The 12,432-nt window shown below is 41.9% G+C and overlaps 1 protein-coding gene across 3 annotated transcripts in view; it reads right to left on the bottom strand.

The window, feature by feature from the left end:
• Positions 1-12,432, bottom strand: part of TENM2 (teneurin transmembrane protein 2) — a 923,271-nt gene that overhangs the window by 359,668 nt on the left and 551,171 nt on the right. For 2 of the 3 annotated variants that reach the window (XM_021701194.1, XM_044917119.1), the window contains exon 3: positions 7,899-8,108. The exons of the other annotated variant lie outside the window; for it this stretch is intronic. In XM_021701194.1, coding sequence (XP_021556869.1) covers positions 7,899-8,108 — 210 coding nt within the window. The remainder of the gene's footprint in view (positions 1-7,898; positions 8,109-12,432) is intronic. 3 annotated transcript variants of the gene reach the window in all.

Here is a 12,432-nt window from a genome sequence, read left to right on the forward strand (position 1 = left end):
AAGTTAGTCCCAAAAGGACACATAGTGTATGATTCCTCTTTTAGGAGGTACCTAGAGAGGTCGAATTCATAGAGTCAAAATAATATGGTGGTGGTAGGGGGTGGAGCAGGGGAGGGGAGGGAGAGAGTTAGTTTTTAATGAATGCAGAGTTTCTGGTGGGGAAGACTAAGATGTTTGCGGATGGATGGTGGTGATGTTTACCCAACAATGTGAATGCACTTAAAGCCACAGAACTGTATGCTTAAAAATGGTAAAAATGGGAAATTTCCTGTTATATATGTTATTATAATAAGTTAACTCTAAGTTAAAAAGTAAATAATATCAAACTTGACCTTTGTTCCAACTAAGTTTCCTTTTAAGATATTTAATGCAAAAGAATGTCATTTAATATTCATAACAACTTTAGAAGTTTTATTACTTTTATTACTGTTTTATAGGTTAAAAAAGGGAAGATTTATTACATTGTTCAAGATCATGAAAGTTAGAAAGTGACTAAGGCTGAGCTATAATTTGAATCCAAGTAGTAGGGACATTAGAGTCCAACTCTTAAGTATATGGTTATTCTTTATTATTTTGGGGAAAGATCAAGAGATTACCAGGGTCTAGGGCTATAACTTCTGTTGAAACTGCCCATTGGGAAAAGAAATCTATCTTTTCATTCAACAGAGAATTGAGTGATCTCTAATAAGGGATTGGGGTCACATTTTAAAATGGCTACTCAATAGTCTGAAGGAAGCTGCTTAGGCTTAAATGCAGTCTTTAAGGGAATTTGGGAGAAGCTGAAGTTCTAGATAAAAATTGTCAGGGCAGGAAATTGTTAAGATGTGGCATATAGCTCCTATTCTCTGGGCTTGCCTAGGACATCTTTTTTGTATGTACCAAGGAGCAGGGACAGAGATGGAGAGGTAGAATGTACACAATGCTTATCGACCTTGGGAATTTTGTCAATAGCAAGATTATTTGCTGAAGAGGAGCAGTTCTGTGCCATATGTCACTTCTCTGCTGCGCATCTCCAAAGGAATTACCTGTCCATCTTGCCTGTGTGCTCATTTGCACCATGGTACAGAAGAGCGGTCCCAACCCTAGCTGTTGGAAATTGCTGGACCTTCAATCAAAAAGTGTGTCTGTGTTGCAAGAAGGCACACATGGGAAAAAAAAAAAAAAGGTCTGATCTCTGTTTGCTATACTCCTGAGTCGGTTACCAGTGTCAGGAGAGTCCTGAGGACCATCAATTCCCAATTCTCAGCACGGGAGACATTGTTTCGGAGGCTGGGGTGAATCTCGAGGAGCCTGGGTCAATGCTGGAGGCACTATGCTTTTTCCACTTGCTGCTGGGAGTGCTTTCAACATTTTCAGCAAAGTGTTATAGGACCCCAGATCATGTTTCTCAGCTTCTGCAGGAAAACTGCAAGGAGCTGCTTTGCATGACCCTATAGGTCTGTTCTGCCAATGGCCAAGAGGGTGGAGTGAAATCCACACTATCCAGGAAGAGGAGTTGGGGGGGGGTTGACCGTAGCTGGGACAGTCTGGTCAAGCTGGACACAAGGTACTTAGACACGTAATGGTAGAGCAAGAATGGACCCTTGGGGCCAAAGGCCAACCTTGAAAGGTAGAGAAGCAGAAGCACAGGATAATTGAATGACTTGCCAAAGATCAAGCTGTGAATCAGAGACAGAGTAGAGAACACCCAAGTTCCCCAACTTCCACTTTGGAGCTTCCCCATTACGTTCATGCTCCCCAAACTTATGAGACCAGAAGAATCACTTTAAGGGAGCCATAAAATCACAGTTCCTGAACCCCTCTGGAATTTATTGAACCAAAGTCTAGGATAATAGTGTGCTTTTCAAGCAGAGAAGGGGAAGAGTATTTTGTGATGCTGTATGTTTTTTTCAACCTTTTAAAAACTGTAACCATGCCCCTTAATAAAATGTTTTCAGTGTATTCTGTGTATCTCAGTAAGCTATACAACTATTTTAGAGGGTAACATTTAAGAGAGGAGCAAGGGAAAATGTCTCTGAAATCAGGAAGGTTGGATTTGAATCACAGGTAATGGGATGCGTGGGTGGCTCAGTCCGTTAAGCATCTGCCTTTGGCTCAGGTCATGATGCCAGGGTCCCAGGATCGAGTTCCACATCAGACTCCTTGCTCAGCGGGGAGCCTGCTTCTCCCTCTGCCTGCAGTTTCCCCAGCTTGTGCTCTCTCTCTCTCTGAGACAAATAAATAAATAAAATCTTAAAAAGAAAAAAAAAAAAAAGAAACATAGGTCCTTCATTTCCCAGCTTTGTAATTTGGGCAAGTTACTTAATCTTGTGCTACAGTGGTCTCATCAATAAAATGGGTATGATAGCAAGACCTACTACCTTGGGATGTGGTGGGGGACAAATAAAAGTAAATGAAGCAAGGTATATAAAGTGCTTAGCTTAACAGCTAACATGAAGGGAGGAAAAGGGTCTCAGGCAGAGAGCCAAACCCTGTGTGGCTGTGCGTTTGGGACAGGAGCAGGTGCTGTCCCTGTGACCTCCACAGCCTTGAGACAGCATCCTGGACTTGTCCGTACTGCCCAGTGGGCTGAGAACTCCTCCGGAGGAGAAGCCGCCAAGGCCCACCCAGGGCTCCCACCAGGTTCTTCGTACTGACCTTAGCCACTACTTCTAGGGATGTACTGAAGCGGGGTTTTTCGGAAACTTCTCATTTAAAGGTGAACTATAAAGTTCTAAAGTACCTAAAAACAGACGCAACATGATACAAAATAGGTATATTGAATCTATTTTGTAAAATAAGTATATTTCCCCATGCTGGGACATTCCGATCTGCAGTCCCTTCTTAAACTATCCATTTTTTCCATCGTACATGATGAAAAGCAGTAAATTGATAAAACAAAGGGAGTTACAAAAGATATTGGTTACTTAACTTGTTTAATAAATATTGAGCAACTGCTATGAACGCAAGATCAGAAACCCTGCGGTGGAGGCCTCTGTATGATGGAGTGAAGCTGAGAGGAGAGAGCAAAGCCTACAGAGAACAGAAGATGATGTTTAAATGCAGTACTTTAGGAGAGGTGGCAAAATCACTTCACAATGTACAGACTTTTAAAAAATGAGTCAGTCTCATCAGCACAGTACGATCACCAATGTGCATAGTAATTGCTGTGAGCTCTTCAGAAAACCCAAAACTAAATTGAATTACAGTGAGCGTAGCTGCTTAAGAAGGAAAGGGAATTTATAATATACTAGAGGAAAAAAATCTCCCCAAACCCAAAATATATAAGGAGAAGACGTTTCATTAATTTAAAAAAATTCTGGGGACCCTCTTCTTGCTCGTCTCAAATCCAGCCCCATGGATGTTGGGGAGGGGGCCCAGATGAGCAAAGGCTGTCCTAGAACCCTGGGCTTTAGTGTTCATCAGAGGATTGAAGTTCTTCCGTATCTATAGCTGTCAAGACAAAGTTATAACCTAGAACATCTGTTTTTAGAGTTCTGACTACAATCTCAAAGTCAGTTAATTCCCATAAAAATTTAGTTACAAGCAAAGATATTTAAGGCCCGTTGCCAATGGGAACGCGGTGTACATGGCCCTTTAGTAAAACTAAGGTTGATCCATGGATCAAATCAAATTTTATCCCTAGGCTGGGCAATGTTTGGATATTTGTAGAATTGCCTTTTAACTCAAAGTGTTTTGTATGGCTTATGTGGAGGGTGTTTACAAGAAACTTTGACAGGAAATTCTTTAGCATATGTATTATGCAGGTTACTGAGAATTCAGTCATCGGGATGCACACATTATCTCTTTTAAGACAAATTTCTTTCTGGCTTCCCTATGAGGATTCATAGAATTTCCCTGAAAGCAGTTGATTTGTTTTTATCTCATGAATGTTATGTATCTTATCTGTGTTTCCCTTTTCGCTTTGGTTTCTAGGAAGCTCAGAATCAAGTTTTCTATCTTAAATAATGAAATGGGACGTTACATATGAGCCTATTTGTCTGTTTCCCACCCTGCTACATTTTTTTTTCCTTCACCCTTACTGTGTCATCTAGTTATAGTTTTCCAGTTAGAGAGATTTGTTCTAAGCTGTCACACATTATGTGGGAGATGTAAGAAAAGGAACGAATGGATGGATGGCTGAATAAATGAATGAATAAAGGAAGCTTTTGCTTTATGATGCTAAATAAATAAGACAATCCTTAAGTTAGGTAAGCAACTGAATTCTTGGACCACTCAAGGAAACCTGAAGCTTGCTGATTTTGATGTACTATTTTTGTTTATAATTAAGACATTGCTTTTTTTTTTTTTTTTTTAAAGGGCTTGGGACACCTTTAATGCACTCAGTGACAAATGGAGATTTTCCAACTGGACAGCTCCTTCGGCACATAGGACCCACTGAAAGTGTCCTGGCAGAGGCATCCAAATTACATTTCTTCTCTGTAGCTTGATGTTACTACTCAGAGTTCCAAACCCTTTAGTTAGACTTAAGAAAAACAAAAACAAAACTCAACCAATTATGAGAGGGGAGGTGAGCCACTGTTTTTAGATTATAATGTGGCTGCGCGTGTATTCTGATTTGGAAGTTTTAGTCCTCCATCTGCAGGAGCCTCCATTATGCTGCTGGGGTCCAGATTTTTTTCCCAGATGAGTTATTTCATAGGATTTGAAATTATGCTTTTGTATACAAGAAACATCTCTGGAGCTCACCCACCCTGGCAGAAGGTGAGAACACGGAGAGCTCAGCTATCTGGAAGAAAATGCTTAAGGGGAGGGGAAAATGCCACTCTTCAAAGCATCTCAGTAGCTCTTCCTGGATATCTGCTCGACTGGCATAGATGGAGCGTTAGAGCAATTTGGCTCCAGAGGTGCCCAGGTTTTAGTACCGTCCACTAAAGAATGTGCTACAGTCACAGAAAATAATGACAGTCAAGTCACAAAGGTGAGGTTTTGTTGTTGCTTTGAGGATGTTTTCATGTTGTCAAAAACATTTTAGTTGTGTAGTTTATGTCCAGTTTGTCTCTTTAGAACAGAGGCTCTTTGGGCAGGAAGTGTGCATGCGCAGTGACTCTCCTTAGTGATGAGCTTCACTACTGTCAAGTATTAACAGCAACGGCAAGGGGGCAGCAGTAAATAAATTTTTTACTGTCGTGTATAGGCTGGACATGCTGGAAGAGGTTTTATTTCACCTAAGAGACAAAGATCAAACTGCGACCAGATCTTCAGAACACAAGGTCACTGACAAGAGACCAACTTAAAAAAATTCTGTGCAATTAACCAGCTAAACAGAACACAACCACTCACACGGTTGTTTCATTTGTGCCAAGATGCCTACGGAAAAATCCAGCCCCTTTCATCACAATCAATTCAGAACACCCAGGCCCAGCTCTGTACTTTGCATCTTCTGTGTCGAACTCTATTTTCAATCCTTTATGTCAAATTTAAATTCATGGAAACTGCATTCTGATCTTGATAGAATGCCCAGTTCGCCTTGGACCCCAAATCCATTCCACGGAGACACAGACACACACACACACACACACGCACACACACACACACATGCACTCACCTAGGAGCACACATACTTGCGCTTGATTTGCACCTACTTAGCTAAACCTCAATCAAGAAGTTTGAATGACTGCCCAGTGGCCAGAGCTGTAACAAGTTTTCAGAGAAGTACCTGCTGAAAACAAGGGTATTGCGCAATTGGATATTCACCCCTCAGGTGAAGAAATCATATCACACAGCTCTTGTTTGGGATGAAAATGGACCCTCAAATGTTCTGCAGTATTTCCCCTGTTACTGAAGTTTAAATAGCTATCAATCTTAAGTGAGCTGAACAAATTGAGGTGAGTGATGAAAAATGGCTAAGCTTGACTCTGAACACACAGATCTGTTGTGTCCACCAAAATGAGGTCTTGATTAGGCAGAAAGCCAACAAAAATACTCTACCAACAACTTATAATCTGATACAATGTCAAAAAGAAAAGAAATCTCTCAGTGTTATCACTGAGAAAAGATTCTGGACGGCTCTCAGATACGAACTGACCTCTCTTCTGGAAATCATCTTTGCCCAGCTATCCATATATGCATAAAAGGATATAGTTTTTAAAAGCTCATTTTCTCCCTAATAATTGTCTGTTTTTAAAAAGCTATCAGCAGGTGCACCTCATTTCAAAAGCCTCTTGTCCTTCATAATACAATATTCATCACGATTACATAGTATGAAATAAAAAGCAGCAAAACATAAGCGAGGATAGTTCAATTAAATGCAATATAATCTCTGCAGCAAAAAAAAAAAAAAAAAGAAAAGAAAAGAAAGAAATGGCTCTGTAGCTAAAATCAGGTTCCGATGAAAGAAAAAAGGGAATATATTTCCACATATTTTTAATTATATAGAATTTCCTCAAACATGATTTTTCATAATATATTCCATTAAGTTAACATCACATTTGAAGAAAGAGCATTTTCCGATTTCATTTTAAGCCTGATTTTGAGCAATTACAGTGTCATTGTTCCGCGGTAGAAAGGTTGAATTCATTTACTGTGTGGTTATGCTAGTTATGATTGATGTCTCTTCTCCAAATGATAAACCAATCACCCCAATGATGTAATGTCATTTTAAGAGTGCCATAATCACATTTCTCTCAAACTAGAAACTCTGATGAGTTCTAATAAAGATTTATGGTAGATTAAAGGCCTTCATAATATCAACAATGGATTGCTCATTTGATGAGAGATTTGATTAGGTAATTTTTTTGAAAAAGAATACGAGTTTACTAAATATATCAGGCCTGGCTTTGAAGAAGGGCATGGGCCATCATAAGTAGCAGTCCATCATTCCATCTTCAGAATGAATCATCTTCAATGCATTTGGGAGGTCCTTTCTAATTGTAGAGGTTGAGGCCGGTGGTGGCATATTCTCATGGGTGAAGCCAAAACCCAATCTCATCAAGGTACACTCTTGGCATGGAAAGCTCTGTACTGCCTTTGATGGGATATTTTAATGAATACCATGAGGGGCCAATTCAGAAGATAACTCCAAAGCCTCAGGATCAATTAATTTCTCCAAATGTCTCTCCTTGGGCCATAGGTACTTAACCCTAGGTGTGGCCCACTCCTGTGTTCATATGTTTTGTGAATATTTCACCAACAAGGCAAATCAAAATAAGGCATGATTATCGCTGAGCTTGGGGCAATTCTACTTAAGATCTAGAGATTGGGAGCTAAGACAGTAACCCCAAAATCCTCAAAGGTGGGACAGAACCTTGCGGCCAGTCCCTTTGCTTGGTGCAAGTGAAAACTACAATGAGAACTCAGGCTTTAGAGGCAGGATTTATTATGGTACCATGTGATCAGCTTGTTAAATTCAAGTGAAGTGGCACATGCAGAGGGTTATAGGAGAGGTCACCTCCTGAACACTTCAGACTTGGCAAGGCATTCGGTATTCATGTCAAGGGAACGCATTTTAATCACAAAATCATCTAAACAAGCAAGGAAGAAAAAGTCAGAAGCCAGCCATCAAAAACCAAGAGATCTGAAATGCACACAAATTGGGCACGTGAGGGTGTCCAGGGTCACTCGGCTATGACCAGAATTGTAGTAATACAAAATTCAATATTCCATTGTCTCTCGGCACTTCACCTTTGAGACCTGCATGCTCTCATGTGCAGCAGTGGGCAAATTCCTCCCACGGAAGGAGGCCCAAGCCCTGTTACGATAAGCAAAACCTCGTCAGTAACTGTGACCTTCAATAAATGCGTCCTGGAGTTGCAATGCCACAAAGCGACAAGCATGTTTCACCTGATGCTCCCCACACCGCCTTTTCCCCAGCCCTGGATTCAGGGCTGTCATTTTGCCAGAGACTCAAGAATGTCACACAGACAACAGCGCGCACTCAGACACCACAGTTTCCTTACCACTGCTGGAGGCTTGCTGGGGCCCTGAGCATGCTCTGAGCAGGTATGAATTGGGGGAGAACTCCTCATCAGGGTTGGTGTCCATGATTTGATGGGAAGTGTTGCTGTCTAGCAATGGCATCTGGCAGCTAACTGGTGGAGGATTATGGGAGCTAGGCAGCTGAGCAGATGGGAGGAGGCTAGACGAGGATGTAGGTGGAATGGGACGACCTGGGAAAGAGGACAGAGGGGTCAAAGGTCAGCAATGAGTGTCATGAGAGCATCCAGAGAAAGTTACATTGAAACCACCTCACAATATAAATATCTAAAAAATTAAAGAGAGAAAGAAATGCTCCAGATGTATTTTTTTTCAAGTGGTTTGATGTTTCTCCAAATGTCCAAATTCATACTGCAGGTAGCTGTGTATTTCACCAAATGGGCATGAGTGGAAATATCCATCTAGACGGCTGAAATGCAACCAGTCAGGAAAACATGCACTTCTTTCTATCTTCCCTGCCACAGTCCTACTGTAATTCCCCATCATCTCTCATTGGACTATCTTCTTGCTGCTCTCCCTGCTTCTCCTCTTGCCATACACCCATCTAATCCCCACTGTTTGCATCCCTTCTCCAAAGAAATCAGGTCCTATCGCCGTCCTGCTTGGCACCCTCCAATGGCTTCCCATTACACGTGGAAAGAAACTGAAACTCCTTATGACTCCTTATGATGATGTTCTGCCTCTCTGGCACAAACGGCCTCTCCTACCTTGCCCCCAGTAGCGGCCTTACCACTCACCACTCAGCCCCTTATTCCCTAGCCAGCGTGGCCTTCTTTACCTCTGCTGCTTCAGCATGCCAGACCCTTCTGTCCTCTAACTCTTCATGCTTCCCGCTTCCTCTATGTGGAATATTCTCCCCACCTGCCACCTTGCTGATAAGCCCTTTCTCTTGAAACTTTTCCTGTTTGCCTTCTTCCAAGTTTCTCACCCGTACGCTCTATCCTATTAGCCTGTTTACATTTCTTCACAGTCCTTATTACTATCTGAAGGTGGACATCTGTCTACATTATTCCCCCTGTACCCTCAATATTTTCCTAACGAATAGCACCTGTTGAATAAATGAGCAAATGAACAAGATAGACTCTAACCAAATTAGTTAGTTTAGGGTAGAAGTAGAAAGGGCCACATATGTGCATCCTAAAGAATTGGCCAATGCCCCCATTCTCTTGACCACCATTTGTTTTTATTTTTCTTTTTTCAAGATTTTATTTATTTGCGAGAGAGAGAATGAGAGACAGAGAGCATGAGAGGAAGGAGGGTCAGAGGGAGAAGCAGACTCCCTGCTGAGCAGGGAGCTCGATGTGGGACTTCAGGATCATGACCTGAGCCGAAGGCAGTCGCTTAACCAACTGAGCCACCCAGGCGCCCGACCACCATTTGTTTTTATTTTTGTTTTATTTTGCGTATCACGGGGGAAATCCTACAAAGCACAGCTACTCCAGGCCATGAGGAGGAGTGGCCAGCCTGGCAGGTGGTGGGCAGTAACTTGGAGTTGTCCTTGGGTCAAAAAGTTCTCCTTCCACACAGAAGGCTGCTGCAACCTCTCTTTCACATGGCAGGGAGCTCCTGGCAGCCAAATTGCTGAGTGAAGATAATTGGTGTGTGTACTTTCACCTGATTCACCCTTATGTGTTGGGGTCCTTGTGATTGCTTGCCTGCTGGTGTGTTCATTTGGGAAGCTCAGAAAAATGAGCCAAGAGTAGCAGCCCACGGGATATGCCCTAAAGCTGGAGGTGTGGAAAGAAGGGTAAGGTGTTGAGAAAGCAAACTCAAGAATCCGGTTAGAGTTTCAACTCAGGCAGGAAGTGTCAGAGTCAGAAGAAATATGTTTTCCTGCTTTTAAATGTACTACATATGCAAATACATTTTCAGGCACCTCAGATGGATGCCATTTTTTTGTTGCCACTTTTATAACTGTCTTTCCTGATCTATTCCCCGGTGCATTAAATGTTATTGATAGATCAATTTCCTTCAATAAAATGGGAGTGCCTCTTATGTATACTCCGCTGGATATTGAGAACACAAAAATAAGCAAGACATCATTGTGACCCACAGAGAGCTCACAGTCGAGTGGGGGAGGCAGACAGGTAAGTATATCATTTCAGTACCAGGTAATAAAGAGGACAGTGGCATGTGGAGACATAGTGCTGTGGAGGCAGGAAGAGGGACACTTGGTCCAGCCTGGCCAGGGAGAGGTAAGAGTAGACAGTCCAACAAGGATTCCTGGGGAAGTTGATGCCTGAGCAGTTTTTGAGAGAAAAGGAGATGGACTTCTGGTAAGAGGAAACTCGACAGGTTGCACAAAGCCACCCACCCAGCACTAGTCTGTTACTTTTTTGAGGGTAGGAGTTACAGAAAGAGACAGGGAATAAGAGACTCCTACAGCTCAAGTGTTTGGGTCTCCTGTCCAGTAACACAACTGAAGAATCATCATCCCTAAAATAGAATAATGGATAAACAGAATTTGGCTTGAAAGATTCAATTTATATCTAACAGTTTGGGAGCCACGTAAGGCACAATGTTCTTGCCAGATGCTCCAGCAAAAGTAGCCTGGACATGTCAGAGTTTCATCAGAATTGGGGCTAACATTTAATCCACATTTCTCCCATAGCTCTCCCTCTACTAACTATCATCACGATTACTATTTTAACTGCTCATGTTTTTGGGCAATGACTATCTGCCCCTTTATATATAGTATCTCTCTGAGGTTAGAATTATTATAATCCCCGTTTTGTAAATGAGGAAACTGAGGCACAGAGCAGTAAAACTGCCTAGTTAGCAAGTGACAGGGGCCAGGAGTCACACTCAGGTTTGTGTGTTCCAAAATCCACCCTCTCACTACTCTGCATGGTGTTTGCCCTAACAGCATGATGGGGGTGGGGGGGAAAGAGGAAGACATACAGGGAGGGGGGAAGGTTGATTTACAAATCATGTTTCCAGTTTCCCATCTCCCAGTCCCAAGGCACTCTCAAGATTTCAAGTAAGAAACATTTCTTTGAATAAATGGTTATTTATAGCAGCTATCATCTGGCAGAGTTCAAAGCTTTTCTTGTAATTTTGTTATGAAGTTCAAAGTGGTTCCTTCACAGCAGTGTTACCCTGTGCCTTCTTCTAGGCCCCTGAATGTAGAGGTGTCCTGACCAGGGCCCTGTGAAGTCAGTGTTGACGTCCATTTAGCAGCAAGGCTCTGGTAGGAACAGATTTTAACTCACAATCAATAGGCTTTAATGTTTGTATTACTGAGGCATATCTGGAAATGCATGTTGAAGAACAAGAATGGCTGGAAGCCAATTTTTTAAATTCCTTTGAGTGACTGAGGTGGAACTGAAGTTCAAGTGCAATTTTCCAGGAGCCTGATATGATAGTTGCTGTGAAATCACTCTTTACATGAACTTTCTGAAATTTTGTTCAGCGTGAATTCATTTCATATAGTACAGACAGAACTGCCTTTTAATTTATACAAATACAGACAATGGAAGAGCACTCCTACCACAATGAACTGGGGTTACTTCAATGTACTGAAACACACATCACAGAATTGTCTGATTTCTGTTATTCCCCTGGCCTCTTTAAATCCATGCTTTGGTAACTCCTTAAGCTCCTTGATAGTACCTCCCATTACTTGGGAAATTTCTCAGTCCCTAGATCTTCCCCCAATCAAATTGTATGGCATTCTCTGTTTGCTATGTCATTTGCTAATTTTCTTCACTTATGCTACATTTTTTCCCCGACTATTCCAACTGACAGAGACCATCTGTACAGACACAAACAGGTTCCAAAGTACAGGGGAAAAAGTTGGAACTTATACAGGCTCACTTTATAGACCATGATTTCTTACTAAAATACCTAGTGTGGGATGGGCATGTAACCAGGGGCTCTACACTTACCTGGTTCCTACTTTATGCACTACAGAGGCTCCCTGACCCCCAAACTATTTTTGGAGTTCCACTTGGAATGTGTATAGAGTCCCCAGCAAATATAGGGAAAACCGGTTTTAATTAATCTGTTAAAAAAGCAAGAGGAAACATGCAAAGGCAGCAATATGTCATTCATTAAACTCATATGGTCTTGTGTATGTGTGGGTGTGTATGTGTGTGTCTTTTCCAAGATCCCCATGTAAATCAAAGTCTAACTAATTATCTGTGTGACTGGGTTCCCCCACAACCTTGAAAAGGGAGACTAATTTAGATTTTACTAATTTATCTTTTTCCAAATAAGTAAGATTTTGAGATAGTTTCAGCTCATGAAATATTTCTGATTAAAAGACCTACAGCTGGACAAAGCATTTCCCTTGCTAATTCTGATAGATGGGTAGTCGCTGTTTGAAATGCTGCGTTGAGAAGGATTCTGGGGTGCGCTGGTTCAGTGGGAAACAATGCCATGATCACTTAGAAAAATCACAGACCAGGAGTGGAGGTAAGGCAGCGGGTGCCGAGTTCTCATTTGCCAGCCCTGCTCCAGGCCTTCATTCACCAACAGCTTCAGCCATACCTGAAA

Source organism: Neomonachus schauinslandi, chromosome 7 (genome assembly GCF_002201575.2).
Source record: "Neomonachus schauinslandi chromosome 7, ASM220157v2, whole genome shotgun sequence".
NCBI classification, from domain to species: domain Eukaryota; kingdom Metazoa; phylum Chordata; class Mammalia; order Carnivora; family Phocidae; genus Neomonachus; species Neomonachus schauinslandi.